General features: G+C 49.0%; 2 protein-coding genes across 7 annotated transcripts in view; one reads left to right on the forward strand and one right to left on the reverse strand.

Annotated features, from left to right (window-relative positions):
- Window positions 1–9,202, forward strand: part of RASAL2 (RAS protein activator like 2) — a 388,439-nt gene extending 379,237 nt beyond the window's left edge. For 5 of the 6 annotated variants that reach the window (XM_047752626.1, XM_047752627.1, XM_047752624.1 and 2 more), the window contains one exon: window positions 3,540–9,202. In XM_047752626.1, coding sequence (XP_047608582.1) covers window positions 3,540–3,704 — 165 coding nt within the window. In that variant the 3' untranslated portion in view covers window positions 3,705–9,202. Of the gene's footprint in view, window positions 1–1,134; window positions 2,661–3,539 lie in introns of those variants that run through there. The other variant, XM_047752625.1, reaches the window with a different exon arrangement.
- On the reverse strand, window positions 8,962–26,911 carry CLEC20A (C-type lectin domain containing 20A). The gene is made up of 11 exons (XM_047754402.1): window positions 26,872–26,911; window positions 25,949–26,234; window positions 24,984–25,150; window positions 23,614–23,979; window positions 22,040–22,105; window positions 19,829–20,194; window positions 18,124–18,216; window positions 16,239–16,898; window positions 13,348–13,467; window positions 11,912–11,997; window positions 8,962–9,958 (listed from the first exon to the last, which is right to left on the reverse strand). Exons 1-11 carry the CDS (start codon window positions 26,909–26,911, stop codon window positions 9,878–9,880), a joined length of 2,331 nt encoding a protein of 776 aa, XP_047610358.1. The 3' UTR covers window positions 8,962–9,877.
- Window positions 26,912–27,403: the final 492 nt, after the last annotated feature.

Below are 27,403 nucleotides of genomic sequence, written 5' to 3' on the forward strand. Positions count from 1 at the left end.
CCCAAAGCTCTGGAAAGTATGGACCTTCTGTCACTTAGCAGGAGGGCGTCACCTTTCTGGGATGGGAGAAATGTTATCCTCAAAGCCCCTCTGGGGGTCAGACATGTGGTCCGGCTCAACTAGGTTATAGTTTGGGTCTATACCTCAAGGCAGTGGTTTTCAAATGGTTGGATTCTGTGGACTGTTTTAGTGGAGCCAGAGGCACTTCCCACTCGTCCCTTTGCAGCTGCTGCTGCTGCTGACCACTCAGCAACAAGGCCACCTATTCAAACACAGGCATTACCATGTAATAGATTTTCTACCGGAGGCTCACTGCAGATCCCTCAGGAACACTGGGAGAATCCATTAGACCACATTTTGAAAGCCTCTGCACCATTGCACAGCACAGAAGATAAATACTAAAACAAGTTTTTAAAAAAATTATAATCTCCTTAAAAGGACAATTTCCCCATTCCAGCTGTTGTCCCATCGATACATTAAAATCTTATTCTAGCAGAAGACCATGAAAATCCTTTGGTGTCCTTTGTAACAAATGATTTTTTATATCAGAGTCTTTGCTTTGAAAGGATTAATCTTACGTCTTCAGTGTTTGATGGAGGAGAGCAGTCCTTCTGGCATCATTTAACAGAAAGGGGACATGTTTGGGGGTGAAAGCCTCCCAGTGAGGTAACCCTTACTTTTGTGTCCCTGACATCTTCGTTGGTGCCACTGGGAGTAAAAAATGTTTCTGAAATGAATGCAGTTCCTTTCCTTATAGCAGAGTTGAACCCAACAGTTCCCAAAACAGGACGGGCCAGGTGCCCGGTGCACCAGTTCGCATCTCTCTCAGTGGCCCTGGGCCCCTGCAGACAAAGCTGGTCCCAGAACTCAGCCTCTTCATCTGCTAGAGTCACTGGGAGAGGATAAGCACTCCACTGGTGACCCTGCCCTGGACCTTGCAGCACCGCCCTGGGGATCCTGGTGATGGGACTGAGGGACCGTTTCTTAAACATCAGACCAGGGGCTGTGCCTCTTCTCACCCCCAGGATCTCTCCATGTGACTCAGATGGAGAAAGAGCAGGGCTTCCTCCTAGGAGAAGCAAGCAGCTGCCTAGTTACTGTTGCAAGTGATATCTCCGCTGTGTTAAATTACAGGTCATAAATGGAGATGAGATTATTCAAACAGGCAAGTAACCCCGTCCGTTCTCTAGCTGAGCAGCTCCCAGCCCCGGCCCAGTGCACTGGCCTCCTACACATTCCAGCTCCTGCGCTCCCCACACTTGACACCCTCCCTCTCAGGCCTGAACTAGATTGCTTTGCCTTTCAATCCAGGCAGAACTGAAATGTCAGGGCATCTTTTGCCAACTGAACTTGACTTTCAAAAGTCCCTGTGCGATTTTTTTTTTTTTTTTTTTTTTTACTTTTTGTTTGACTTTGAGGCATTGGCAAGGGGAGGTAGTTACAGAAGGGAGTTTCTCCACTTGGAATCTTTCACCTGATTAGTAGGAACGTTGTTTGGCTTCACTTGTTCCTCTTGTAGGAAATAAATACAGTCATTCTTAGCCTTCTTTTTGACCCTTTAAAAAACATGATTTTTCCTAAATGCCTAATTTTTTAACAAATCAACCCTGGAGGATCCCGCATTCCTTAGAATTGGGGCATTATCATTTATCCTAGTAGTGAAATAGCTTTTCTTTTTTGATTACCAGTTTTTCTGTTGAGAGATCATTTCTAAACATAGAGAGGAGACATCTTATCTGGCTCTGCCCCCTTGGTTCCTGGTAACCACTGGCCAACCCTTATTTACTGGCCTTTAAAAGCTCTATGCCTATTGTCCCAGTAAACTCCACTGGCTGGAGTTTTAAAATTATTATTTTTTAAATAAAGCCTTATAGCTCTTTCTTTCTTTGAGTCTTGCCCATCCTTTAAATGAGTTACTTTCCCAAAGTAAAAAGCATCTTGTGCTAGACTAGTGGTTAGTTACTAATGCTGATTTTTTATATCTTACCACCTAACCTCTCCATCAGGGAAGGGAAGATTTTTTTTTTTAAATGATAATAACAAGTGTGAGCTAGTTTTTCTATACTTTTGAAACTGTGACCACCAGCACTGCTGTCCTGTAGATCCTCAGCCCACCCCACGCCACCCGGGAAGCAGGAGATAAAGGGAAGTGGTGCTTGATGCTGTGCTGCATATGCTTTCACATGACTCTCCCCCAGGGCAGCGGTCTTCACCCTGCATCCCTGGGCAGCACGTGTCCGGCAGAGCACGACCGCTCGCAGCCTGTGGAGCTACTGCTCTAATTTCAGGGAACAGCATGTAAGCCTCAGCCCCTCCGTGTCCTCAGTGAGCCTTACCCTGCCTGTCCGAACCATGCATTTCATTTCCCTGAGTTAAAACACTTCCTGGGAGGAAAGCTCCCTTTGGCTCTGAGGGTTGCTCCTCATGCACTTTTTTTTTTTTTTTAATTTTCATAGGCATAGATAAACACTGTCCTTCTCAGCACTAACGTTTTCTGAAAATGCGACTTCACATTGGAAAGGTTCAAGAATGATTTACCTAACTGCTGAAGCTAAGATTAGGGTTTCTGTCCTTACCTTTGTGAAACTGACAATATTTTGATGGGATGACTTTTGTTTTTTTTAATTTAGATGAGCTTACATTTCTCTAGATTTCCATCTCCCCCTTTTTTTCTCTCGGGTTTTTCTTTTTCTTTTTTCTTTTTTTTTTTTTTTTGCTCTCAATATTTAGTAGTCTTTGTTTCCAAAATATTGGTTCTGAGGCTTTTTTTTTTTTTTTCCCAGAGACTCAAAAGTAAAATGAAAGCAGTCTCCTTATTGGGTAGCTTTCCTGGAGTACCTCTGAGCTGGAATGAGTCTAGGAGCTTGTGTTCTCTGTTTGTTTTCATGTGTCGTGTTTTTGGCATCCCCCCTCGGCCACATCTCCCTTCCCATATTCCAGTAACTCCTCGGTCTGAGCTTTTGGCTGCTCCCTCCACCCCCCCTTGCTGTTGCATCCTCACTTTGTGGGTGACTATAAACTGCCACCATGTGTTGTTTCAGTTTTGAGCACAATGTGAATTCTTTCCAAATGTGACCAGTGTGCCTCTTCGGGGGCCGAGAACCTGCAGATCACATGCACTTCTCCTCTGTGAAATGAAACCTCTGGTGCTTCTTTCTTTGCCACCTAATTCCCATGGCTTCATTTTGACCCAAAAGTACTTCATACAGTAAGGCAGCTTGACACCTCTGTTTCATAGTCTGGAGCAACACGTGGTGTCATTCTGACATGACGTCCTAGGGTCCTGGGCGGGGGGGTGATTTAAGAACAAACCCTGCTCTGCCGAAAGGAAAAAGGAGAGAAAACCAACCACAGACCCATTGGGCTCAGGGGAAGCTGAGCTGACCAGGGTGCAGAAAGAGGCAGAGACGTTCCATTTGTCTGGGAAGCATCACGTGTACTGCTGTTTGACAGACGGCATTAGAGCCGTCATTCCGTAGAGGATTACGGTGTGGGAGCCTGCGCGGAGCCAGAATAAAGCCCCGATTGGTGTGTTGTAGGAAAAACGGATCGTGTCGCTGGACTCGGCCAACACCAGACTGATGAGCGCGCTGACCCAAGTGAAGGAGCGGTACAGCATGCAGGTCCGAAATGGCATCTCCCCCACCAACCCCACCAAGCTTTCCATCACGGAGAATGGTGAATTCAAAAACAGCAGCTGCTGACGGGCGTTGCGACTAGACAGACTGTGGGAGGAGACGGAAGGCAATGTCCCCACTCTCCTGGCCCCAGCCCTCCCCCCACCCCACCTGGTTTACAGAATGTCGATACTGCAGAACAGCGGGGTGGCGAGAAAAGAAAGGAACCTTGTCTTTCAGGGCATAAGGCTAAGACTCCTGAGCTCGACGCGTCCCCCCACGTCTCCGTGTACATAGGGAACTCAGTTCTGGGCCATGTACAGAAAAGAGCACTGTAATATACCCGACGGAAGTTCATAATGTAGATGACCTTTCTAATTATCGCTATTTTTATTATTGTTGTCCTCTTGGTGAAAGCACTGCAGTTGTTAGAGGAGGCAGAGTAGGAACCAGCGTGAGTGAGGCAGGAGCCCGGCAGCTCGGAAGGCAGAGCCCCCGTGTCTGTCTGGCGGAGCAGCCCAGCCGCGTCAGGAGGCTGTCAGAATGCCTTCAGGGATCCACCTGGCAGTTTAAAACCCCACCCCGCTTCCCTGTCCTTTGGGAAAGCAGACAAGTCCCGAGATCCACACCAAACAGTTTATCCCATTGATATGCCAAGACTGGTTCTGGATGGACAGCTAATCTGATCTGGGGAGACACGGTTCCAGAGGACACATCAAAACTGGACCTGAGGAGTGATGTCTCTTGAACTCCTGTTGATGTTCATTTCCTTCTGTCTGTAGCAGATGGGAATTTTCCATTTTAGATAGGGGGCTTTTTTTTCTCCCCAGTTGTAATAAAGGGTGTTCTTTTTCCTCTTTAGAGTTTACAAAACGATAACTCCGTGTGTGTCTATATAGCATCTGCATCTCCACACAGCCGCTGCCTCCCCGCGGTGGGAGCAGCCATCACCAACAGGGTCCACTCTCCCCGGAGAGGCTCTTCACATACGCTGCCCACAAGCCATCTGAAATAAACACCCTTTCTTCTGTACAGAAAAGGGCTAAAACCATACCATACCCTAGCAGGAATCCCTGACTATTTCCTAGTAAATCTTTAATTTTTGTTTGGGATAAAAATTGTATCCAGTGTAGAGCAGATCTCTGGGCAGGGTAATTGTATCTCAGTCTTTACCTTTTAAATTGCTTCTTCCTCTCATCCCCTGAGTACAATTTGGGGAAGCAAGCCAAATCTGAAGCATTGCTCTCTTAAAAGTCAGGATTGTGCTTATTAAAAAATAAGCTGCTAAACGTGAGAGGACAGCACATTCCAGTTGCTATTCCCATGCCCTTGGTAGGTTTGGCAACAAGAACCCAGTTTCACACAAGTTGTCACCCTTGGCTTTATTGAAGGACGGAAACAGTCGTGGAAGCTAATTTGCTTCCTTTTTTCCAGAGGGGTGAAATGACAACTTGAACGCAACCCTGATTATCAGAAGTAAGGAATGTTACAAGTTAAACCGACATTTTATATACAAGTATATGTATACACATATAGTCACACATATGTACATATAACTGCACAAATAGGAAAAGTTCCTGCCTTCTCTGCTGTCAGATATAATGTTGAAGGGGGTTGGAATCTCTTTAAGCAAGATCTAAGCACTTGTTTATGTTGAGAAAGCAATAGTGTGTCTCCAATAAGTTAATGATGTTTATTTTAAATTATAAACTTTAAGGAAAATTTTTTTTAAAGGAAAAGGGAAGGGGGGGTTTAAAAAAAAAAAAAAAAAGACCTGAGGAAGCCATATCCATGGAGTGTTTCCACATAGCAGAATATTTATAAGGGACAAGAGAGCATTTGTCCTGTCCCCTTTGGGGCAAAGCCCTGACAGAGACACCGAGCCTCCCTTTCCACCACACCCCAGACTTGCCCTCTGACCTCTTAGCACTGCTCTCAGGTGGCTCGTTCTGTTGGACCTTGCATCTCAGCAACCTCCACACGGCCACCAGCCCACAACCTCTTAAATCCTTTCTCTTCCGTGACCCTCCCATTTCTGCTGCTCAGCAGTGGAAAACAGGAGCTGCCCCATGTGCTTATCTGATCCACAGACTTCGTGCCCACATGTTTTGGCACTTGTGTGTTTTCTTGACCCTCACTCATTGTTTTACCAGTGATTAGCTCTGCCCTCCAAGCTGAGGGCCCCCCATAGCCAAAATCATTTATTATACTGGGAAAAAAAATCATTACCATTACCCTTTGTTGGGGGAGAGGGTATGTTGTTTAAGCAAAGGTCTCTTCTTATTTGTGGCCATTCTCAGTTATAGCCATATTTAATTCACCCTCCGTAAAAGCCTTCAGAAAACCTGGTGAAAGACTGGTCCGTTCCAGTGGCTCTAAGTATGTAATGTGGGAGATGTCCTGCACTGAGGTTTGGAAGCTCTCAGGTGGTGGTTATGGATGACAGTGGGCTGACATGTTGGAGGTTGGGGGAGACAAAACAAATACGTTTTTGATGGATGCAGTATATCTTGTCAGCATTGTGGGAGCTCCTGCAAAGGTGGCCTCCTTTGGAAGATCAGATGCCCAAAATGTTTGGAGAGATTATACAGTCCTGTATGATCAGGTTATCTTGTTTGAAGAGAAAGGGTAAACAGATAATAAAATTAGAAATAAGCTAGAAGTTCAGTAGAGTTGCCAGATATTAAATTTTAGATTATCCTTTGAGCCTATTCCTATTGGAATATTTTTCTGAATATTTCTTTAGAGAATGCTGCAATCTATAGAGCTTTTCCGGAAAGATTTTTTTTTCTTTTTCTTTTTCTTTTTTTTTTTTTTTGGTAGGGAAGAGGGCGGCACAGCTGATCATTTTTCTGGCGGTATTGCTTAATTGGCTTTTCTTCAGCCCAAATAAGTACGTGCCTCTGTTTGGCTAGGAGGAGGTGCATGGTTGAAGAGAAGCAGGTGGATTAAGAAAGTCACATCTTGCAGTCCTTCTAGCACCCAACATGTCATCTCATGGTAGGGTGCAGCCTAGATGAAGGCTGGATGGAATTTGAAATTCAAGTGACGCGCTTGCTTGCAAAGTGCTTGTCTAGCTGACAACCAGACTTGGCATCAACAAGGACAATGTTGGTAGGATGTAGGAAAAGAGCTTGATGTTTCCCTCCTATTATCGCTGGAGCAATAAGCTTTCTGAGCCGAAGCAGCAAAAAGGAGTTACATTTCCATCAGTTCATCCATCATATTCCCTGAGTCTCCACACTACAAGCCATGACAGAGTGGAGATTATAACTAGGTGACGTGACAAAGACTATCACCAAGGTAGTGCTAGGGTCCAGGGCAGGTGGTAAAGGGGAACGTGATAGAATGAGGTCATCATGCTGCTAGAACTTGTTGCCGTTTTCTCTCAGGATTGAGTTGGTCAGAATTAGCTTTCTCTGGTCGGCTTCTCCCTTTGCTTGGGATGGTGTTGGACAGCTAAAGAAGAAGTAGGATTTCCTGTCTGACTGCTGTTATGCCCTTGAGAATTAACATGATGTTAAAAGTAAAGCTTCTTGGGCATTTCCTGGTGGCTCAGCGCATTGAGGATCTGGCGTTGTCACTGCTGTGGCTCTGGTTACTGCTGCGACAGGGGTTTGACCCCTGAGCAAGACCCTTTCCGTCAAGTGAGCTCGATTACATTTGCTCTGCCTTCCATCTAGGTTTAGTTCTAGTTGTCTCCAGTTTGCAGTTTCTGAGAAGGCTGGTTATGGGACAGAACTTGGGGGAGGAGCCCTCTTTGGATTATTAAGGCTCAAGGTACTCAGACTAGAGTTGACACCAGATCAGACTTGTGACTGGAGCCCACGCCCACACCTTCCCTGTGTTTTCAGCTACACCTTCTGCAGATTGTGGAAAACCAAAAGGGATTTCCTCTCCATTCCTTTTCCCTTTTTCAAATCTAGTAGTAAAATCTCCTGCTTGCTTCAACAGTAAATAGTTGCCTTCCCGCCCCCTACCTGAGGGTCAAGAATGTGGGACACTTTGGTTTTTAGCAGTATGTCAATTAAAAGGACCTATCTTGCTGGTTTTAAAAAGCGAGATATATTGGGGTGTTGAATTTTTAAATAGAATCTCTTTTCGTGTTCGAATGATTGTAATTAGTTCTAGAAGCATTCTCTTGTCATGACCCAGTTATGAATGCTCTTGAGTTTAGGAAGGACAAAAGTGATGAAATTTGCATGAGGAAAAATAAATATCTTATGCAGAGTGAAAGAACCTGAGGAAGAGACATGATCCAGCAGGGGTCTAATGCCCAGCAGCCTTCTCCATAGCCCAAAGGTTCAAGGAGACAGGAGGATTTCTATCCTTTGCCTGCTCTCGAAATGCACAGCTAGATGAAAAAGTCTCTGTAGACAACGTGTGTGCACCCCCACAGAACACTTGATTCCCAGGCTTCCTTTTTCTGAATGTCAGTCCATCTTATAGAGCAGCGATTCCCAAACTTCCTCAAGTTTTTTAGATTTTTATGCTCTCATTTGTTAGATTTTATGACAGTGGTTCTTTCCTCGTTAAAATGTACCATATGTGTTATGTGTATATATAAGTTAAAGTGACTTGAAATCGATTTGGTTTGACATTGTCTCAAGAATCCTAGATAGCATTATGGATACTCTGGGGAGTCATAGGAAGTTGAATATCACTGATCTGAGAGTAGGATCCAGAAAGAAGTAGCTTTCATTCCTGATCCAGAAAGAAGTAGCTTTTACTCCTGGAGTGTTGGAGTAACCAATCCATAGGGGGTTGGCAGTGAGTCACCCAAAGAAAGCCAAATGGTCACTTCTGCCCATATTTCAGCATGTATTTTAATTTCCAACTCAGTTCTTATGTTTTTCAATGCCCTCGTTCTTCCCTAGGAAATGTTTTAGTTTGAGACTTAAAACCGGATTTATCTGTAGAGAGATTTCCACCGAACTGTGTATTAGGAGCCTCGATCGTCCGTGTGGGGGTACAAATATTTAAGAATAAGTACCGTATTTATGTCACTCCTTAGCCCCCAAAGGAAAATGTTCGGTTCCCAGTTCCCCAGAAGGTTAAGTACTAATTGACTCAGTGACCACTATCCTGCAGAAAATTTAAAATAAATAGTAAAGTTTAAATTTTGATTGGTGCTTAGACATCTCCTAGTCACATTAAAATTAACTCAAGCAGACAGCAGAGCATTAACCTGAATCTCGCCTGTGAGGAACCTACCTTCTAAATTTGATTTTGTTTTTCATCTCCAGGGCCTTAATAAGAGTGTGTTAATACACAGGACTATTTTACAATGATAGCTCTAAATAATTTATTTTTTATTTCAAGACAGAGAAAAATACACGTTAGAAAAACAAAACCCAAGATTTTATTTTATTTTTAAAGCCATATTTTTGTGCTAGTAGCACTTAGATCGTTCCATATGTGAGCTCCGTATCTGCATTTCATTACCTGGGTTTGTTCTAAGAGAAGATTTATTTTTGTTCTGTGAATAATTTTTGACGGTTCTTGTACATGTACAGATATAGATACGTTTGAGGTCTTTTATTGATATTCCTACAAAGAATACAAATAAACTTTAACTTTAAACATTTCAGACTAAAGTTGCTACTGTATTTGACATATTACTCTCTTACTTCTGGCCTGTTTTCTGGGTGCTTAGGAGACGCTTGGAGAAAAACGAGAAGCAGAATGTGTGCAGGAACATTATCCTGAAGGTATATTTTAACATTCAGAACAACGTGCTGTCTTAGAACTTGCCAACTTAGAGGTAAAAAGTATGCAGATGTAGGACAGGGAGCTAGCGCTAACATGTATTGTAATAACACTTTTAGAGAGCTCCTCGTTCTGCAGAATTTGAAATCTCTTTTCTAGCTCGTGACTGGGAAGAAAGTGCCCTCCTTTTTATTGGGAAGTCCGGCCCCATTTAGCTTCCCACACCCGCGCCGCCCTCTCTTATGTCCCCAATAGATTAATGGAGTTGTTTGGTTGGGATATTTTGTTCCTGTTTGCTAGTCATTCTCAAGGTTATTGTTCCCACATACCTCCACCTTCTGCTTACCTATTTCATGCTAGAAAACCCCAAGGTGCAGGTCCCCCAGAGGTAGTAGTTTTTTTACACGCTCAATAGAGGTCTGAAATTCCACCAGTTAGCTTCTTCACCTATCAGTTCTTCCTACTTCTGTTTTACTAGGAATTTAACAACTAGAATTCACTCAGAATCCAGAGAAAAGCGTATGACGAGACGCCAGGTTAGCAGACGTGAGCTATTTTTTGTTTTCTTCGAAGCCGACCCACTTCAATGTGAATTTCTCCTGACCCAGTGTAAGCTTTAAGGCCTCTTGGATCTGAAACATCAAAAAGAGAGAAAGCTTTGCTGATGCTCTCTTGCAACCTTCCTGTCTCTGAGCCCTAAACTGCCCCCCCCAATACCCTTTATTTTGCGTAGCCTCCCTCCAGCCCCCTGCCTTTTACCGTCAGCACCTCCACCAATAGAAAGCACACAGCTCATGTTTGTAAGGCCACCGCCGCCACCACCTCTAGGGAAAAGAGACTGACACAAATGCCTTAGGGATTCTCAAGCCTGACTGTTCATCAGAATCATCTGCCCTTTTAGCCCACCACTGAACAATAAAATAGAATCTAAAGATTGGCCCAGGCCTTTTTTTTTTTTCCTTTTGAAACTTCCCCAGGGGATTCTAACTTCAGCCAGAGTTGTTAAGCACTGGTCCCTATCTCGCTCTGAGCACTGTTCGTGTGTGTCTTTGTTTTCTCTCTCCCCATCCATGGAACTGGGGTGCGTTGGCTCTAGGTGGGGGGGTTTGTTTGCCTTCTATTTGGAATTTTAAATAATCTAAAACTGATAATATATATTCTCCCTTCCCACACACACCTAGTCCCCACCAAGTCCATGCTTTACATCTAGGAGGTGGAAATTCTCTCCATTAATATAGGATATATATATATTATATATATATATATACCCCAACAGAGGTGACAGGAAGATGGAATTCCTCACTTGACCCCAATTTTTTCATTATGGTTTTAATTTAAGTTAAAAGTAGGCGTTCCCAACATGGCTCAGTGGAAATGAACCCAACTAGTATCCATGAGGATGTGGGTTCGATCCCTGGCCTCACGCAGTGAGTTAAAGATCTGGCATTGCTGTGGCTGTGGTGTAGGCCGGTGACTGCTGCTCCAGTTCAACCCCTAGCCTGGGAACTTCCATCTGCCACACCTGAGGCCCTTTAAAAATAAATAAAATGAAAGTAAATGATTTCTGATTTGGTACCCCCTTTCCTGACCCCCAAGAAAGATTCTCAACTCTCATAGTCTTAAGACTCAGCACTGCAATCTTATTACTTGAACTTTTACTAAAAAATTTATCAGATGCCAGACTGCATCATTTGCACTGGAAAGCCCTCCAGTTCCTTCCCTAGCACCTAGCAGGTGCATGCACGCACACACACCCTTTCTTTCTAGAATTTCCAGCTTGCGAGATTTTAGAAAGAACTGCTTGGGCCTTCTTTCTTTGGTCTACAGGTAGATTGTAATAAGCTACCTGATTAATGCCAGTTTGTTAACTTGTCTGTAAAATTATAATTTTAGTGAGATGGTTTATGAGGAACTCTCTAGCTCCAACATTTTAGGATTATTATCTGATATCACTGGACGATGTGCCTTTAAGTCATATCCAAAATCAGCTTGAGGCTCTTTTCACAGTATTTAGGAACAGTTCTTCCCCTTGACAATCTCCCATCTCTCAGTACTTTAAAAGAACAAAAAAGAGGGGGAAGGGAGCCTGGAACAAATGTATATTCAGAACAATAATTTGATAATAATAATAATAATAATAATAGCTAATGTTTATTGAGCACTTACTGTGTGCCAGACAATTTGCTAAGCACTTTTTATGGAATATTTCATCTAATCATAATACCAACCCTATGAGTTAGGTACTTGTGTTGCTAATTCATGAGGAAACTGAGGCTCAGAAAGATCAAGTTCCTTGGTTCAAGGTCATACAACTAATGAGCGCAAAGCCAGGACCCAAACTTAGATCCTTCTCACTAAGCTATATTGATTTTTTTTTTTTAAGAACTCAGGAAAAATGTTGGAAAGAGTAAGAAAAAAATGGAGCATGTGAACCAACTTGTCACCATAAGCCAGAAGGATGGCAATGGGAACAGATAGGCAAATTTTCCATGGCTTTTTCTCCTCCATATATTGGCTTTGACAGTATTGCTTTGCATTATCAAATCATCTGACAGATGAAACTTAGAAGTGGGCAGAAATCTCACCTCATTCAAAAACTGGTCTTTCATGTCTTCTGGGTCCATCAGAACAGGGATAATGAAATCTGCTTTCAGGATTCCAAAGAATTGTGCTGAAAAAAGAAAGTGCTACCTGGTTGGGGGAAGTTATCCCATTGCCATGTAAGAATGTCAAGTTCTTAGCAGTCAGGTGTGCCCACTGAACACCACAGATGCTCCGTGGTGATTTAAGATTTCAAAAAAGAGGAGTTCCCATTATGGTGCAGCAGAAATGAATCCGACTGAGAACCATGAGGTTGCAGGTTTGATCCCTGGCCTCGCTCAGTGTATTAAGGATCCAGCGTTGCCGTGGGCTGTGGTGTGGGTCACAGACGCAGCTCGGATCTGGCGTGGCTGTGGCTGTGGCTGTGGCATAGACTGGCAGCAACAGCTCCGATTGGACCTGGGAACCTCCATGTGCCACAGGTGCAGCCCTAAAAAAAAGGACAAAAGACAAATTTTTTTTCAAAAAGAAAGAAGAAAGAAACTGCTGGACAGAAAAATGCTCAGCCACAGCCAGCTAGTGGGTGAAAGGAAAGAGTCTCACGCGTGAAATAACAGCTGGCTCTCCTCCCAAATCCTGGCCACCCTCAGGCAGTTATTTTCTTTCCTGTCTCTTCTGTATTTTCCTTCTCCCTTTTAGTAAATCTAACGAGTAGATGTTCCACACCATGCTGGAAATAGTCACCTCTCCCTGGACCCATATTTGTAAAGGCCAGCTCTATCCCAGAAAACTCTTAAGTTCTCTAGCCTATCAACAAACTCAGCCTTTGGCCATGAGTACAGTAATCACAGGAACTGCAGCCTCACAAGAGGACAACTTTGGAGTTCCCTGGTGGCCTAATGGTTAAGGATCTAGTGTTGTCACTGCTGTGGCTCAGATCACTGCTGTGGTGCAGGTTCGATCCCTGACCCCGGAGGTTTTGTATACTGCGGACGCAGCCAAAAAAGAAAAAGAAAAAGAAAGAAGAAAGAGGCACAGTCTTTAGGGCATTAGCCTGCTGTGGCCTCCTTTGCCTGGCAAAGCAATAAAAGTTATTATTTCTTTCAAAAAAAAGAAGAAGAAGAAGAAAGAATAGGATGACGTTGTATTTGCATAGCATTTATGAAGTCCCTAGGCATAATTATCTCATTGGGTACTTGAAACAACTCTAGGATGTAGGCCAAGTAGTTTTTACTGTATCCTTTTGGCAGATGAGAAGGAGGAGATGCTCGAGTGAGGAAATTTGCTCCCTGAGCTTTCACAATAGTCAGGGAGCTAACTCTAGCATCCTCCTCCTGTTCCTAGTTCTTACCCTTGTTCCCTTCCCAACATTTCATGCCCTTTCATAAAAAGATCTCAAGTGCCCTGTGTTAAGGACAGGCGGTCCAGATAGAACTGCTTGGTTGGTAAGAGTGGGAACTTGGTAGCCAGAAGCAGTTACCTGGTTTGGGTGCTGGAGTTTCTTCTTTAGAATCTGATTGATGAGATGAGCTCAAATGTTGGGCCTGAGTGGCAGCAGCTGTATCTCTCGTATAGGTGCCACTCTTTTCACTGGTCACAGCTACAGGAGGGGAAGATAAAGGAATTATTGCAAAGACAGCCAGAGAAAGGCGGTCCAAGATGAGTACCTGGCCCTGACCATCTTGCAGAAACTATCCAGTGTGGGAAACTCAGCCCTGCCAATCCTTGGCTTACCCCACAGGCTCGTGTTCCCAGCCCACACGGCGACACCCCACCGTCTCTCACAAAGTGTCCCTGAGATCAGGATTTGTGGGGTTCAGGCAATATTCTATCTCCTCAGTACCGAATGTTTTCTTTCTGTGGTTCCCTCCCCAAGAGGTTAGTGCCTTTATGTTGTGTGCCAGCTGCACAGCGCCCTTGCCATGGTACCCAGGGACCCCCAACATCTCCATCAGGGACTAGCACCCCCAACTCAGCTTCCCCCAGCAACCCCCTCACTCCCTGCGTGGTTGCCCATCCACCAAGGCTCTCCAGCCAGAGACCCCACAACCTCCTGCTGCCCCCTTACTCCCCTCACTTGCTGTCATGTTCAGTCACCAAAGTCCTGTCAGTGCCTTGCAGATGTCTTTTTTCTTTTTTCGGATATGGAATATTTGAACCACAGTGTTTTGTGATATATTATTGTAAAATATTTAAGCAAAATATCCCCTCCCCAAACCCGGGGACAGCCACTACTTAGAGTTTGCTATAGGATATCCTTCACGCACTTGAATTTTTTCATTTGAATGCATCAAGATCTACCTTATTCTCTTTAATGGCTGCATAGTATTTCATTGAATGTACTATAACTTATTTAATCAGTCTGCTTTCAATGGACTTTAAATCGCCTCCGGTTTTTCACTGTAATAAACAATGCTGCAACAAACAACCTGTGTGTGGAGATACGTGCACGTGTGTGTGTGTGTGTGTGTGTGTGTGTGTGTGTGTGTGTGTACTTTGTACTATTTCCTTAACAAATTTGCAAGGGTAGAATTTCTGTACGAAAGAGCATCCCCATTTCAGAACTGACATACGCCTCTGGAATGGGAGTACCAGTTTACAGTGCTAGCCCATGTCTGATTCGCTTTCCTTCTTATCAGCATTGTCACCCCAAATCTTTGCCAAACCGGTAAGTAAAAAAAAAAAGTTTAAATGCCTTTTGCTTTGAATTTGCATTGCTGTGTTTCAGCCAACAAAGGCGAGCATTTGATGTGTATTTCTATTCCTTCCCTTGATGTCCCCTGCCAACAATGTAAAACTCTGTTCCCTCCAGTCCCGCCACCTTCCGCTGCTCCAGATGTGGCCTCGGTTCCACTCCCCCAGCCATGCAAGTCTCTCCCCCTCACATACACTCCCTGTGTCTCCTCCCCAGCTGCCCTCTTCTTCCCCCCACCCCCCAAAGCACTGTAAATTTCTCTAGGGACCTGAATAAGATGGTAAAGTCCGGAAGCAGAAGGGCTGGGGGAACACTCATATTCTCATCCCCGGAATATAACCATTGTTAACATTTTCCCAGATTTCCTTCCAACCTTTTTCTAACGGTAGGTTGATGTTTCACCTGTTGCATATACAATGTTGAATCATCTTTTTTCCTGTAGCATCTTGGTATAGGCGTTGCATGTCATTATCACCACCTTGATTCTATTAACTACAGATCGGAGCGTTTTGCTCACTTTATAGAAACCTCAGATGGCTCCACTGATGGCAGGATCCAGTTCTTCAGAATTTGGCCTCGGTCCACCTCTTTCCCCCATCCCTTCCCAAGTATGTGACCTACTCTGCAGTCACCTTGGATGTCTTATCTTTCCCAGACCACACACTTCACATCTACCCGTCTTTGCCCCTGCTGGTCCCTCTGCCAGAAGGAACCTTCTAGCCTTTACTGCCTGATGAAATCCTCCGCTACCTTTTGTCCAATGACCATCACCTTTCCAGGCCGAATAAATGAGGCATTTTCCTGCCAAGGCTCTTGGTTCACCCTTCTGGGGCCACACTTATCAAACCGTCCTGGTTGTCTCTATTAGCCCCTATTAGACTACGCTCTTTTCATAACAGGAAACAGGTCCTGCTCATCTTGGTGTCCACGGCCAATGTTCCAAACAGTTACTCAGGAAATGACTGTTGAATTTAATCATCTTCCAATGTGCCAAACACTACGCTAGGCCTGGGAAAGACACAAAGAGGCATCAAACAGCCTCTGCCCTGTGAGATTCCACAATCTTAATAATTCATAATTGTGATCATTCATAATTAATAAAATGAGAAGGAGGCCAACCCTGCCTATTAAATGGGAACAGAGATGGGAGGCTGAATGAAGTACTAAATTGTCACTACTGAACTGAGATAAGAATAGTTAACTACCATTCATGGAGTGTCTGCCAGATGCCAGGCATTGAAAGATACCTAACACTGGTATTTTTCTTCACTTTAAAGATGAGAAAAATGAAGTTCGGAGAGGTTAGGAAATTAGCCTAAGACCACACAGTAAGTAGAAGACCCGACCTTTCAACCCTTGACTGTCCACTCCTCTAGCCAAAAGAGGCTTTCTCCCCCTAGACTGCCCCACCCTAAGTTATTATCCAGGGAGGATGAGGGGGTGGACTGGCTCTGGGGGGGACAGGATCCCCCGTGACGTGATCTCCCGTGCACCGGGGGCAGGTGGGTCAGGTAGAGGTGCCCAGAACACAGCCACCTGCCCGCTCCCCTCCTCCCGCTCTCAACCTCCCTGACTGGTGGCCAGGGCATAGCAAGTAGGGCATGGTCTCCCCAAAGGAAGAGCTGGACGCCCCGGGGCAGGGTCCCCAACCCTCAGCGACGCGGGCGAGTGGGCACCTGTTTCAGGCCCCAGCCGGCTCCCGGGGGTCTCCAGATGTGCGGCCTGGCTCGGAGCTGCCCACTCGGAGTGCGTGATTGCTCTTTGGGGTCCAGCGGAGCTCCCCGAGCCGGAAGGCTCCAAGGTGTTTTCTTCGGACCCCAGAGGCTCGGCGTTGCGGGACTGGCTGGACGTGGCGGACCCAGGCGTCGCCACCCCTCGGTGAGCTGAGGCCCAGAGGGTGGAGCTGAGCGAGGCCTCCAGCGGCGTCCCAGGCCCGCCCTGGGTAACGGGGTCCTCCAGGGGCGCGGGGCTTGGAGCAGGGCTCGAAATGAAGGTCAGAGGGCTCCCGATCACTTCCTGGAGGACAGAGGGTCTCCCCGGGGACGCTGACCCTGCAGGAGTCAGCAAGGAGGCAGGGGGAGCAGGGCGGATGGATGCGCTCTGGGTGGCGACCGGCGGGGTCCAGGGCCCTCGGTCGGGGGCCGGGGAGTACTCGAGCATCGCGTGGGCAGGAGGGCTTGGTGCCGCTGTCCCTTGAGGCTGGGGCGCCACGGAGCCGGCGAAGACGGAAGCGCGGGGGCCGGGAGTGGCGGAGCAGAGCTCAGGCGGCTCGGGACTAAGTCGCTGCGCAAGCCGCCCCTCCGTAGCCGTGGTGCCGGCGGAGCCGGCGCTGGTCCCTACAGCAGAGAGAAGACTTGGCCGGGGAGGGACCGCAACGCGCAGAGCTCCCGGGCCCTGCAGCGGCCAGGCGGTTCCCTTCAGCCCCTTGCCCCGCACACGCAGCGCAGGGAGGGCCTCCTGAACCCCGGTACGGCCTGGTTGGCCAGCAGGCCAGGTGAGACCTTGATGGGAAGCAGAAGACAGGCTTCTCCACCGAAGTGGTTGCCTCCTTAGCAGCTCACAGCCCCCCACACCCCTACAGGACCCGGCCCCAACCCACCTGCAACTCCTACCTGCAACCCCACCCCTCTCCACGCCCCTTGGAAGGCTGACTCCACCTTATCGTTGGAAATCACCTCCTCCAGGAAACCCTCTGACAATTACAAGAACTGGGACAATCCCCTTTTTAGTGGCCCCATCATGCCTGTCAGGACCCCTCTTCCCAGCTGGCTGTCAGCGCCTTCAGAACAGGCCCCACCTTTTCCTGAGTGCCCGGAGTTAATGAAGCTCTGTGCGACTGTGAGCAAGTCCCCTAACTTCTCTGCATCCTCCAAAAAGGCAGGAATACCTTTTTCTGATGTAGGAATCAGTAAAGAAGCCAGGAGAACTGTCCCTTCGCCCTTAATTGTCCTAATTAACTGCAGAGCTCTTGGGAAGCACAATGAGGTAAGAGCTGTGAAGATGTTTCAGGAATTTAAAAATGCTCAAGCAGCACTTACCCCTGTCTGTCATTCCCAGCCATGTCCCCATAGTCCCAGCAACTTATCTCATCCTCTCTCCTCCCAGAAAAGTCCCAAATCGGAAGCATTTTGACAGGCACCTCTAGTGCACATTCCTCTCTGGGTGCTGAACCTCCAAGGCCTCTCTGTCGGATCTTCGTTAGGAAACCACTCAGCATCTTCCCCTCTGCCTCCCAGGCCAGGCCCTGATCCCCTCACCTGAGAGACGGCACAGCCTCTCCTGGGTCCCCTGGCCCAGGAGCTGTAGGTTCAGTGGCCCAGATCAGTGAAGGAGAGTGATGGTGACCAGGCCTTCCTCCTCTGAGCCCCAGCTAGCCTAGCGGGGTGGGGGTCCAGCGACATCTCTCTCCATAGGGGGTGCTTTGGAAAGGCTCCCACAGGGCCCACCCCAAAAGGCTGCATGCAGATCACCCTCTCCACTCCCAGGCTCCGGAGACCCCAGGATGCAGCCGAGAACAGGTCAAAGCACCCAGAACAGAGCAGCAAACGGGGGGGGGGGTACTTGGCCTGGGCGTCGTCCCTGCGGTCCCTGCTGAGGACGGCGTGTAGAAGAGCTCAGGGAGGGCTGCTGACACCCGGTGTCCGACGGTGGGGTCTGCAAGGAGCACCATGATGAGTGAGGGCAGGGCTGAGGAGCGCGGGACTCGAGCTCCCCAGGTCTGCCCCACCAGACCCCGAGGGACCAGCGTCCCATCACCGGAGCCTGTCACAGGATAGGGGACTTTCACAATCTTTACTCTCCACAACAGCTCTTCAGGCGAGGAAGCACCATTCCTCTTTTATAGGTAAGGATCACGGTGCTCATCAAATCCAAAACAAACCAACAACGAAACAGCCAAGAATAGGCAAATCTACAGAGACAGAAAGTAGACTAGGGGTTGCAGGGTGGAGGGTTGGGGAGTGACTGCTAAAAGGTACGGAGTTTCTTATTGAGAGTGATAAAAAAAAATGTCCCCAAATTAGACAGTAGTCATGATTGGACCACGCTGGGTGTATATGAAATGCCACCATACCGGACACATCTAAAGAGTGAATTTTAAGGTAAGTGAATTATATCTCAATAAAGCTGTTACAGACAAGAAGGAAAGAAAGGCGTTCCCTTTGTGGCTTAATGGGTTAAGAACCCAACATAGCGTCCGTGAGGATACGGGTTCTATCCCTGGCCTGGCTCAGTGGGTTAAGGATCCAGCATGGCTGTGAGCTGTGGTGTAGGTCGCAGGTGCGGCTCGGATCTGGCAGTTGCTGTGGCTGTGGCATAGGCTCTGGCTGCCGCTCTGATGAGACCTCTAACCTGGGGAAATCCCATGTGCTGCAGGTGTGGCCATAAAAAGAAAAGAGGAAAGAAAAACAGAAGGGAAGAAAGAGAAGAGGGATGGAAAGAACAAAGGCAGGATGAAGCCTGTTGCTGAGGAGATGCAACACCAGATCCAGAAGAGCCAGGTGGATCGCTGGTTCCTCTGTGTTCACAGCAGCGACAGTGACAGTAGCTAATATCTACCGGGTGCTCACTCTGTGCCAGGGTCTCTACTCGGTCCTTTATATTCATTTGCATTCATTCACCAAAGCCAACCAATGAGGGGTATCATCAATACCATTTTGCTGAATCTCTTTTCCAGATGAGGAAAACAGGGCTTAGAGATGCTGCTCTTCTTATTTTTAGCAAGTGATAAAGTCAGCTTCCAAAGCCCACCCTTTGAACCAGTAAGTAATTGCCATGGCGAAATGCTAATGCCCTGAGGCTGGATGGGGTCATTCTTTGAAGATTCCCCCAGACTTAAACTCAAACCCGCTCTGGCCCTCCGTCACCTTTGGAATCTAGTAGTACTTCCTCTGTCTATCCTCAGCATCTCTTACTGCCAAGAAAGCCCATATCTGGGAGTTCCTGTCGTGGCTCAATGGTAACGAACCTGACTGGGATCCATGAGGACAAGGGTTTGATCCCTGGCCTCACTCAGTGGAGACAAGGATCCGGCATTGCTGTGAGCTGTGGCGTAGGTCACAGATGGGGCTTGGATCCGTGTTGCTGTGGCTGTGATGCAGGCCAACAGCTGTAGCTCTGATTGGACCCTGAGCCTGGGAACCTCCATATGCTGCAGGTATGGCCCTAAAAAGCCAAAAAAAAAAAAAAGGCAAAAAAAAGCAAGCCCATATCCCATCCTAGCCTCGCCCTGGCAGGACAAGGGCCAGCAGGGGCAATTATTACGCACCGTTGAAGCAGATGAAGGGTTTCAGGGATGAACAGTCCACTGAAGAGACTCTGGGGAAGAAGCTCCAGTAGCTGGCGAGCCCTGCACACAAGCCTGGCCCAAACTGGGGCACCTTCAGCCAGGCAGGGATGCTGGTACCTGCGTCGCTGGACCATCTCAGAGACCCAGAGGCCGCATTGAAGTAGAGGCCGATCCAGGCCTCGGTCTTACTCGCGATGGATTTCAGGGCCTCCTTGTCTGCCTTGTCAGTGACCGACTGCAGGTCAGCCAGGTCTGTGTAGTATCTGCGGCAATACTGCAAGGCCGTCAGCCACGTCCTGTCTTGGTCAAATCGCTTGAAGGTCAGTCTGCCAATTTGGACCTCAACTGCAAGCAAAGAACATAGAGACCACTGGCCTGAGGTCGGAGATCTCTGCTTGCTCAGCCCTCCTTGCCCCCAGGACAGAACTTTGGTTAGACTCAGGCCTTTGTTCCGTGTCCTCAGGTGTTAGGTTTGATCAAACCCACAATTTTATAGGCAGCCTAAATACCAGATTGGGAGACTGAATGAGCCATCATAGCAGCAGCTGGGGGAAAACAGCATTCACTAGGAAAAGCAGGGGTTAAGAACGCCCCCCTGGGAGTTCCCGTCGTGGCTCAGTGGTTAACGAACCCGGCTAGGAACCATGAGGTTGCGGGTTCGTTCCCTGGCCTTGCTCAGGGAGTGAAGGATCCAGCGTTGCCGTGAGCTGTGGTGTAGGTTGCAGACACAGCTCGGATCCCGTGTTGCCGTTGCTCTGGTGGAGGCCAGCAGCTACAGCTCCCATTAGACCCCTAGCCTGGGAACCTCCGTATGCCACAGGAGCGGCCCAAGAAATGGCAAAAAGACAAAAACAAAAACAAAAAAACCGCTCCTCTGGGCTATAAGGCCTTAGAAGTCAAGCCTCTGTCTCGCTTTCTCCATCTGTACAGCTGGGATAGTAACTCTACCTCAATCAGTTTAAAGGATTCAATGAACCCATCCATGAATATAAATGGTTTAGCACCGTGCATACAGACAGTAAAGACTCAATTAAATGGTAGAGTTAAACTTTTCGGGGCGGTAATGCGAGTAGATAAGAAAATCCTGGTTTGGAATCAGCCTAATTCGTGGTTTCCAGGGTCTTTGCCTGCTTCCTCTGCTCTCGGGAGGCTCCAAGGCTGAGGCAGAATAGGGGGGCTGTGTGATATTCACAGGACACACCTGCTGGACAGGAGGCAGACCGGGTCCGTGCCCCTGACTTCTGCTGGAGCTAAGCTAGACTGAGACACCAGCTCCCCCCAGCCTCTGCCTCCAGCCCACCTCCATCCTGCCCCTGGCCAGGTCTACAGCACACAAGCATCTGTGATTCTAAGCAAGAGAAGGGTGGAAAGAATATGCTTCAGCACCACCTGAGGGATTGATTCTGGAGACCTGTTAAAGGAAACGCCTCTGTTTGCAGAATTGGGAAGCACATCCTCGGATTCAAATAAGGCCTCCCAAACTCGCGGACACATGAAGCCCCATCAAGATTTGCCTGATCTTTTTCCCTATCTCAACTGATCTTTCAAAGATATCTTTGTTTTTCAAGCACCTCGTCCCGGCCAGCCCTGAGCTTTGCATGTGGCATACGTCATCTTTTTAAATCCTCACTATAATCCTGAGAAGCCGGTGTTATTAACCTCCTCTTACAGAGTAGAGAAAGGAGGTGATGACTTGCCTATATTTATGCCTTATTAAGTGGCAAGATGAGATGCAAATGCAGGTCTGCCTGCCCTGGAAGCCTTGCCCTGCTCTTCCCGTCACAATGCTGAGTTTAGGACGTGCACAAAACCAGCCTTACCGGGCAGACTGGAGAATGCGTTGGCTTTGACATTTCTCTCTACCAGAGGCCAAGAAACTCTTTTAAAAATCCCAGGGCGGTAATATCGCCCTCAGCAGATGGGTGGCCTGGACTGTGAGAGGTGCTGCCCCTGCTCCAACTCCCAGGCCATGAAGATGGGGGCATCAGAAGACTGGGGGCAGCCTGGGCTCTGCCACCCATCTGGTGGGAGACCCCACCCCAACCCAGCCATCCAAATAACAAAGGCACTGAGCCTCTGCTTGGGTATCAGCCTGGGGGCATCTAAGCCCAGGGTGTCCCTGGGCCAGGCGGGGGTGGGGAGGAGCCAGCTAGTCTAGGGAGGTACACGCACAAGGAAAGGGGTGTGTACCTGGCTTCCCAGAGGTGGTCAGGCTGACAGCCGGCTGCAGGACGGTGCCGGGCCCCACGGCAGGGTCTGTGAAAGAGGCCACATGTTAAGGGGCAGGAGTGAGGCTGCCTGGGCTCCTCTGCAGGCCCCAGGAATCTCTAACTTGACGCCTGGAGAAGCCTAGCGCGAGGGCAGACAGGCTCCTCTTTTTCGAGCTATATTTATTCCATACATACTGAGTACTTATTGTGTGGCAGACACTATTTTAGGCCCTGGGAAAATAGCAGGAATAAGACAAGCAAGCTCTTTGGTCTTGAAGAGAATAGGAGAAGGAGGCAGCCTTGCAAAGAGGCCGCGCTAAAGTGGCAAGAGAGCCACACACGAGCGTTTGGGGACCAGAGAGCAGCTAGTGTGTCCAGGGGCAGAAATAGATGAGGCCAGAGAGCTCAAGCAGGGCCTGGGGGGGGGGGCTACAAAAAGGAGGTGATTCTAAGTTCAAAGGGAACCTCCTGAGCAACGCATTTAAGTAAATGGGTCTCATTTACAATTGTAGGCGTTTGTTCTGTAGAGAACGGAGGATAGGAGGCGGGTGGACCCGGGAGAGCTGTGCTGGTGTAGGGCCTTCCAGAGCTAGAGAGCCGAGAATCCAGTGAAGATGCCTCTGGGTGGAGTCCAAAGATGCCAGGAGGAGCGGGGACAGCCCTGCCCACACAGCCCTTCCTTCTTGGGGACTCCCACCCCCACCCCAGCCCACTCCCCACTCCTGAAAATCTCTCTACTGGCTTGGGATCTAACCTAGGCTATCCTGGGCTACACTGCAAGCGCTATGGCAGGCACGGTGTGGCAGAGATTTGGGGACACATCAGGTTAGTCTTCTGTCCCTTATTTGAGGAGTTGGGGTGATAATGCGTTGGGCTGGGCCTTGGCTGGCTGAGAAAAAAGCAACATGGGCATTTTTTACCAGGAAAATGCTGTCTGTAACCAACCAACCCCCGTGTGATCTCAGAACCTTTAAGACAAGGGTCGGTGGCGGGGGCTGTCTGGACAAAGTGGGGCCAGCCGGGGTGGCGGGGGCAAAAGAGGGGGGCTGTTCCCCCACAGCGAGCCCCAGTGTCATTGAGTCAGTGGCTTTTCTGCAGAAATGCCTGAAGGAGTAGGCTCTCACCCCAAAGCAGGGGGTTCTCCCAGAGAGTGGCCGTACCACACTCCCCCAGCCCCTCGAGAGGAAACCACACGTGTTTTAGGAAGAGACCTTGAACTCGGCTCTGTTTTCTGCTTAGATGCAAATGGACCCCCAGCCTGACTTTCCCTCCTGCTTCCCTTTTTTTCTGTCCTCTGTCTCCAGGTCCTTCATTAGCAAAAGGAAGGGACAGGATAGAACATTCCACATGTTGCTTTTTGTCCACCCCGACTTATCCCTTTTTTCTCTGGAAGCTTGGGAACGAGGGAACAGAAGAGATGGACATGAAGGCAGCCGAGAGGAATGGAGCAAAAAAGAGTTGAGAGGACTAGTCGGTGAGTTATCCTCGGAAAGATCTGAGCCAGACCGCCAGAGCCCAGGAGAAACACCAGGCCCAGCAAATGACTTAACACACCATAGTAGCAGATGAAGGGCTTCTGAGCTGTGCACGAGGCGGCCCCCAGACTGACGAGAAGGGTTATGGAATACAGAGTGACACAGAGCCCCTCCTCCAAGGACGGCATCGAAGTCCACACCGGGATGCTGAAGGTGGAGCCGCTGGACCATCTTGGGCCATGAGTCCGCACATCGAAGAAGAGGCCAATCCAGGCCGCGGTGCTGCTGGTGAGGGAGTAGAGGGCCTTGATGCTGCTCCAGCTGTTCATGCTCTGCAGGTCGGCCAGGTCTGTGTGGTGCTGCCGGCAGTAGTCCAGGGCCTCAGACCAGCGCAGCTCCTGCTCCACCCTCCAGAAGGTCTTGCCCTCGCTGGTCAGCTGCAGGGCTGGGGCGGGAGAGATTGTCACTCCGTGACCACCTCCACCCTAGCCCCAAATGCCAAGGGTTCAGCCACCCTGCCGGCAACCTCCCCAGCCTCTCCTGTCCCACTCCATCCCCACCGCCACCCTCCACTTACATGCACCTCTGCCTCTGGGCCTTTGCACAAGCTGCTCTCTTGCCCTCAATAGTCTAGCCATCCCCACCTGCTCCCTCAATCCCCCATTCTCCTGTTTCCCTCTGCCCCATCCTGGGTGGGCTCCCCTCCTGTAAGCAGCAGGTCACCTTTCTTAGGTGTTAATAACAGCAGTGTTTCCTGAGCACTAGCCGTGTGCCACTAGCTCACTGAGTCCTTTCCAACAACTCCCTAGGATAAACATCACTACGCCTGTTTTACCAATTAAAAAAAAAAAAAATTCCCGAGATTTAAGTGGCTTAGCCAAGGCCACTCAATGGGAACGGTAGAGCCAGAGCTCAAGGACCATGGGTGGGGCTCCCAGGGTGAGGTTAGTCACAGAGCGGTTCTGCCGTGATGTAGGTGCCACAGACTCATAACTGGGGTGGCACGTTAGAATCACCTGGGGAGCTTTTAAAATACACCAATGCCCAGGCCACCCAACCACGAGGATCAGACTCTCTTGGTAGCGCCTGCATCAAAAAAAGTGTTTTGTTTTGTTTTTTTTCATTTTTTGTCTGCACCCGCAGCATATGAAAGTTCCCAGGCCAGATCTTTAACCCACTGTGCAGGGCTGGGGATCGAACCCTCACTGCCGCAGGGACAACGCTGGATCCTTAACCTGCTGTGCTATCGGAGGAACTCCCAAAATTTTGTAAAGCCCCTGGGAAAAAGGACCTTTTAGCTGGCCTGTCTCTACCACCCAGTCCAGGCAACCTGGGAGCAAAGAACCAGCTTTGTTTATCATTATACACCCAGTGGCCAGTTCAGAGGAGCTGGACATATGGAAAATGAATGAATGAGTGAACAGAGGAATGAACCCTTCTCCCAGGAACCGGTCCCAAACCCCAAGATCTCAATATTCTCTTCTTCTTGACTCCATGCCCTTGTGGAGCTGCCAGCAAATGAGGGCTGGTCAAGGACCAAGCCTGGCTCTGCCAGGGCGTTGGGGTGGGAGGTGGGGCATCCTCGTCCTTGAGGAACCAGCCTCAAGCCAGATGCCCTAGGAGAGAAAATAAGACTGAAGGATCAGGCATGCAGAGGAGCAAGGGGGAGCACACGAGAAAGGCCCGAAGAGGCACCTGCCAAAACAACACCGCTCACACCCACCAGAAGCCAGGCAGACGCTGCTTGTCACTGAGAGGAGCTGAAAGATCCCTGAGCAAGAGAAAAGGAGTAGAAAAAAGTTATTCTTTCTTATGATGTGTGATTCTCTCTCTTTATTATTATTATTATTTTTTTTTATGGCCGCACCTGCGGCATATAGAAGTTTCCAGGTTAGGGGCTGAATGGGTGCTGCAGCTGCTGGCCTGCACCACAGCCACAGCCATGCAGGATCCAAGCCGCATCTTCAGCCTACACCACAGCTCACGGCAACACCAGATCCTGAACCCACTGAAAGAGGCCAGGAATCGAATCTGCTTCCTCACAGACACCATGTTGGGTTCTTAACTTGCTGAGCCACAATGTGAACTCTCTTTTTTCAATCCTATCCCGTTTAATTCTTAAAAATCACTGGCTGTGACCCACTAAATTGCCTTTAGGCTCTAATAGCTCCCAACCCAGAGTCTGAAAAACCCTGGGCCATTGCTGATCTCCTGGCTTTAAGCAACGTGAGCTGACAACTCCCAGATCCAGCCTCCACCCCTGAGCTGGGTGTACGCGTCTGACTGTCCGTTTCTCGTGTGCACACGGGTTCACGCCACCAGTCCGGCCTGTCCTGGTCCCACCTCTAGGTCCTAGTCCCCCCCAGGTCCTAGTCCCCCCAGGTCGTAGTCCCTCCAGCTCATCACCCCAGCACCTCAAGCCCCGCCCAGGACCCCCTCGGCGCCCCGCCCTCTCTGTCTGGGCAAATCCCCTCCGTCCTCCAGGCAGCCTGTATCCTGGACCTTCTTGAACTTTCCACTTCTTCCTGTGCCCACTGCCACCCTGGCCCAAGTCACCCTCCCTTCGCTGGAACTGATAGCACGGGCCCCAGCCTTTCCCTCTGCTACTGTCACAGCGCACCGCCCACTCTGCCCAGAAGGACCTTTCTGAGATGCTCACCTTGTCACTCCCACGGGTTACAGGGCTGGCTCCGGGGGCCCCTGTGTGACCTGGGCCTCCTGTCAGAAGAGCCCTCCTCAGTCTCCTGAATTTGCTCCCTTCATAGCCCACCTCACCCGCAAGCCTCAACCCTGTGCCTCAGAGCTTCTCCGGCTTTATTCCTTGAGCTTCTTTTCTTTAGTCCTTAAGTTGAACCCGGGGCTCCTTGCCGGCAAGATTCCGCATGTGCCTCTTCCTGTGATTGTCCCTTGTCCTCACCCTGATTATCTCCTCCGTTGCTTTTGTCACATTCTGGGACAGTCTTGTTGCCTATATTCTTGCCCAATGTCCCTAACCCCCACCACGAGGTCAAGCCTAAGGGGACCATTTCTGATCGGCATCCACAAGCCCTTAATATGTATATGTGCGTGGCTGAGATGTGTAAATGAAGAAATGAATGAGTGAACTTCTGTGCAGAACTGCCAGCTCCAGGGGCTGTTCCCTGGGCAGGGCTGAGGGAGGGACGGGGGAGGAGACACAGGCCAGGAGGTGGCTGACCTGGAAAAGCAGTCACTGCTTCCCACTTGGTATCCCCTTCAGCCTTGAAGTCTGGGCACCTCGGGGGAGGCATCCTTCCTGCAGCCTGGACCTTGGACGTGCATGGAGCCAGTGCCCTACCTGCCCAGGCGGTGGCCTTACCTGCTGCGCGGAGGGACAGTCGCAGCCCCAAGGCTGGCATGGCTGCGACGCAGGACAGGTCAGCGGGTGGAAAGGCTCCCCTCCTCTGGCAGAGGCTGCTCCTGGTCTGCTGGTCATTGCTTCCATGAGCCCCACTCTCCTCCTCTTTCCTACCCAAATCGACAGATTTTACTAAACAAATACTAAGTCTGTGTCTCCTGCAGACCAGCCACTGTGTGAGGTGCCAGGGGTGCAGCCCGAGGAAAGCAGAAAAGATCGATCCCTGTGGCCCTGCAGGTTTCAGGGAAGGCAAGTGCCAGGGATCCGTAATTAAGGAGGAATCGAGGAATTAACGAGCAGATGGGGAGGGAGAGCCAGGAGGGGCTGCTGCTGGGGGGCAGAGGGCAGGCTCAGTGAGAACCCCAGGTCCTCAAGGGCCCGGGCGGCGGGGGGGGGGGGGGAAGGAGAAGAAAGGGAGGGCCGAGGACACCCAGAAGCTGGCCTGCACATGGGCCAGGCCCTGCTGCACACTCCTCTCTGCCCACCCTCTTAG

The sequence above is a fragment of the Phacochoerus africanus genome, chromosome 11 (genome assembly GCF_016906955.1).
Source record: "Phacochoerus africanus isolate WHEZ1 chromosome 11, ROS_Pafr_v1, whole genome shotgun sequence".
NCBI classification, from domain to species: Eukaryota; Metazoa; Chordata; class Mammalia; order Artiodactyla; family Suidae; genus Phacochoerus; species Phacochoerus africanus.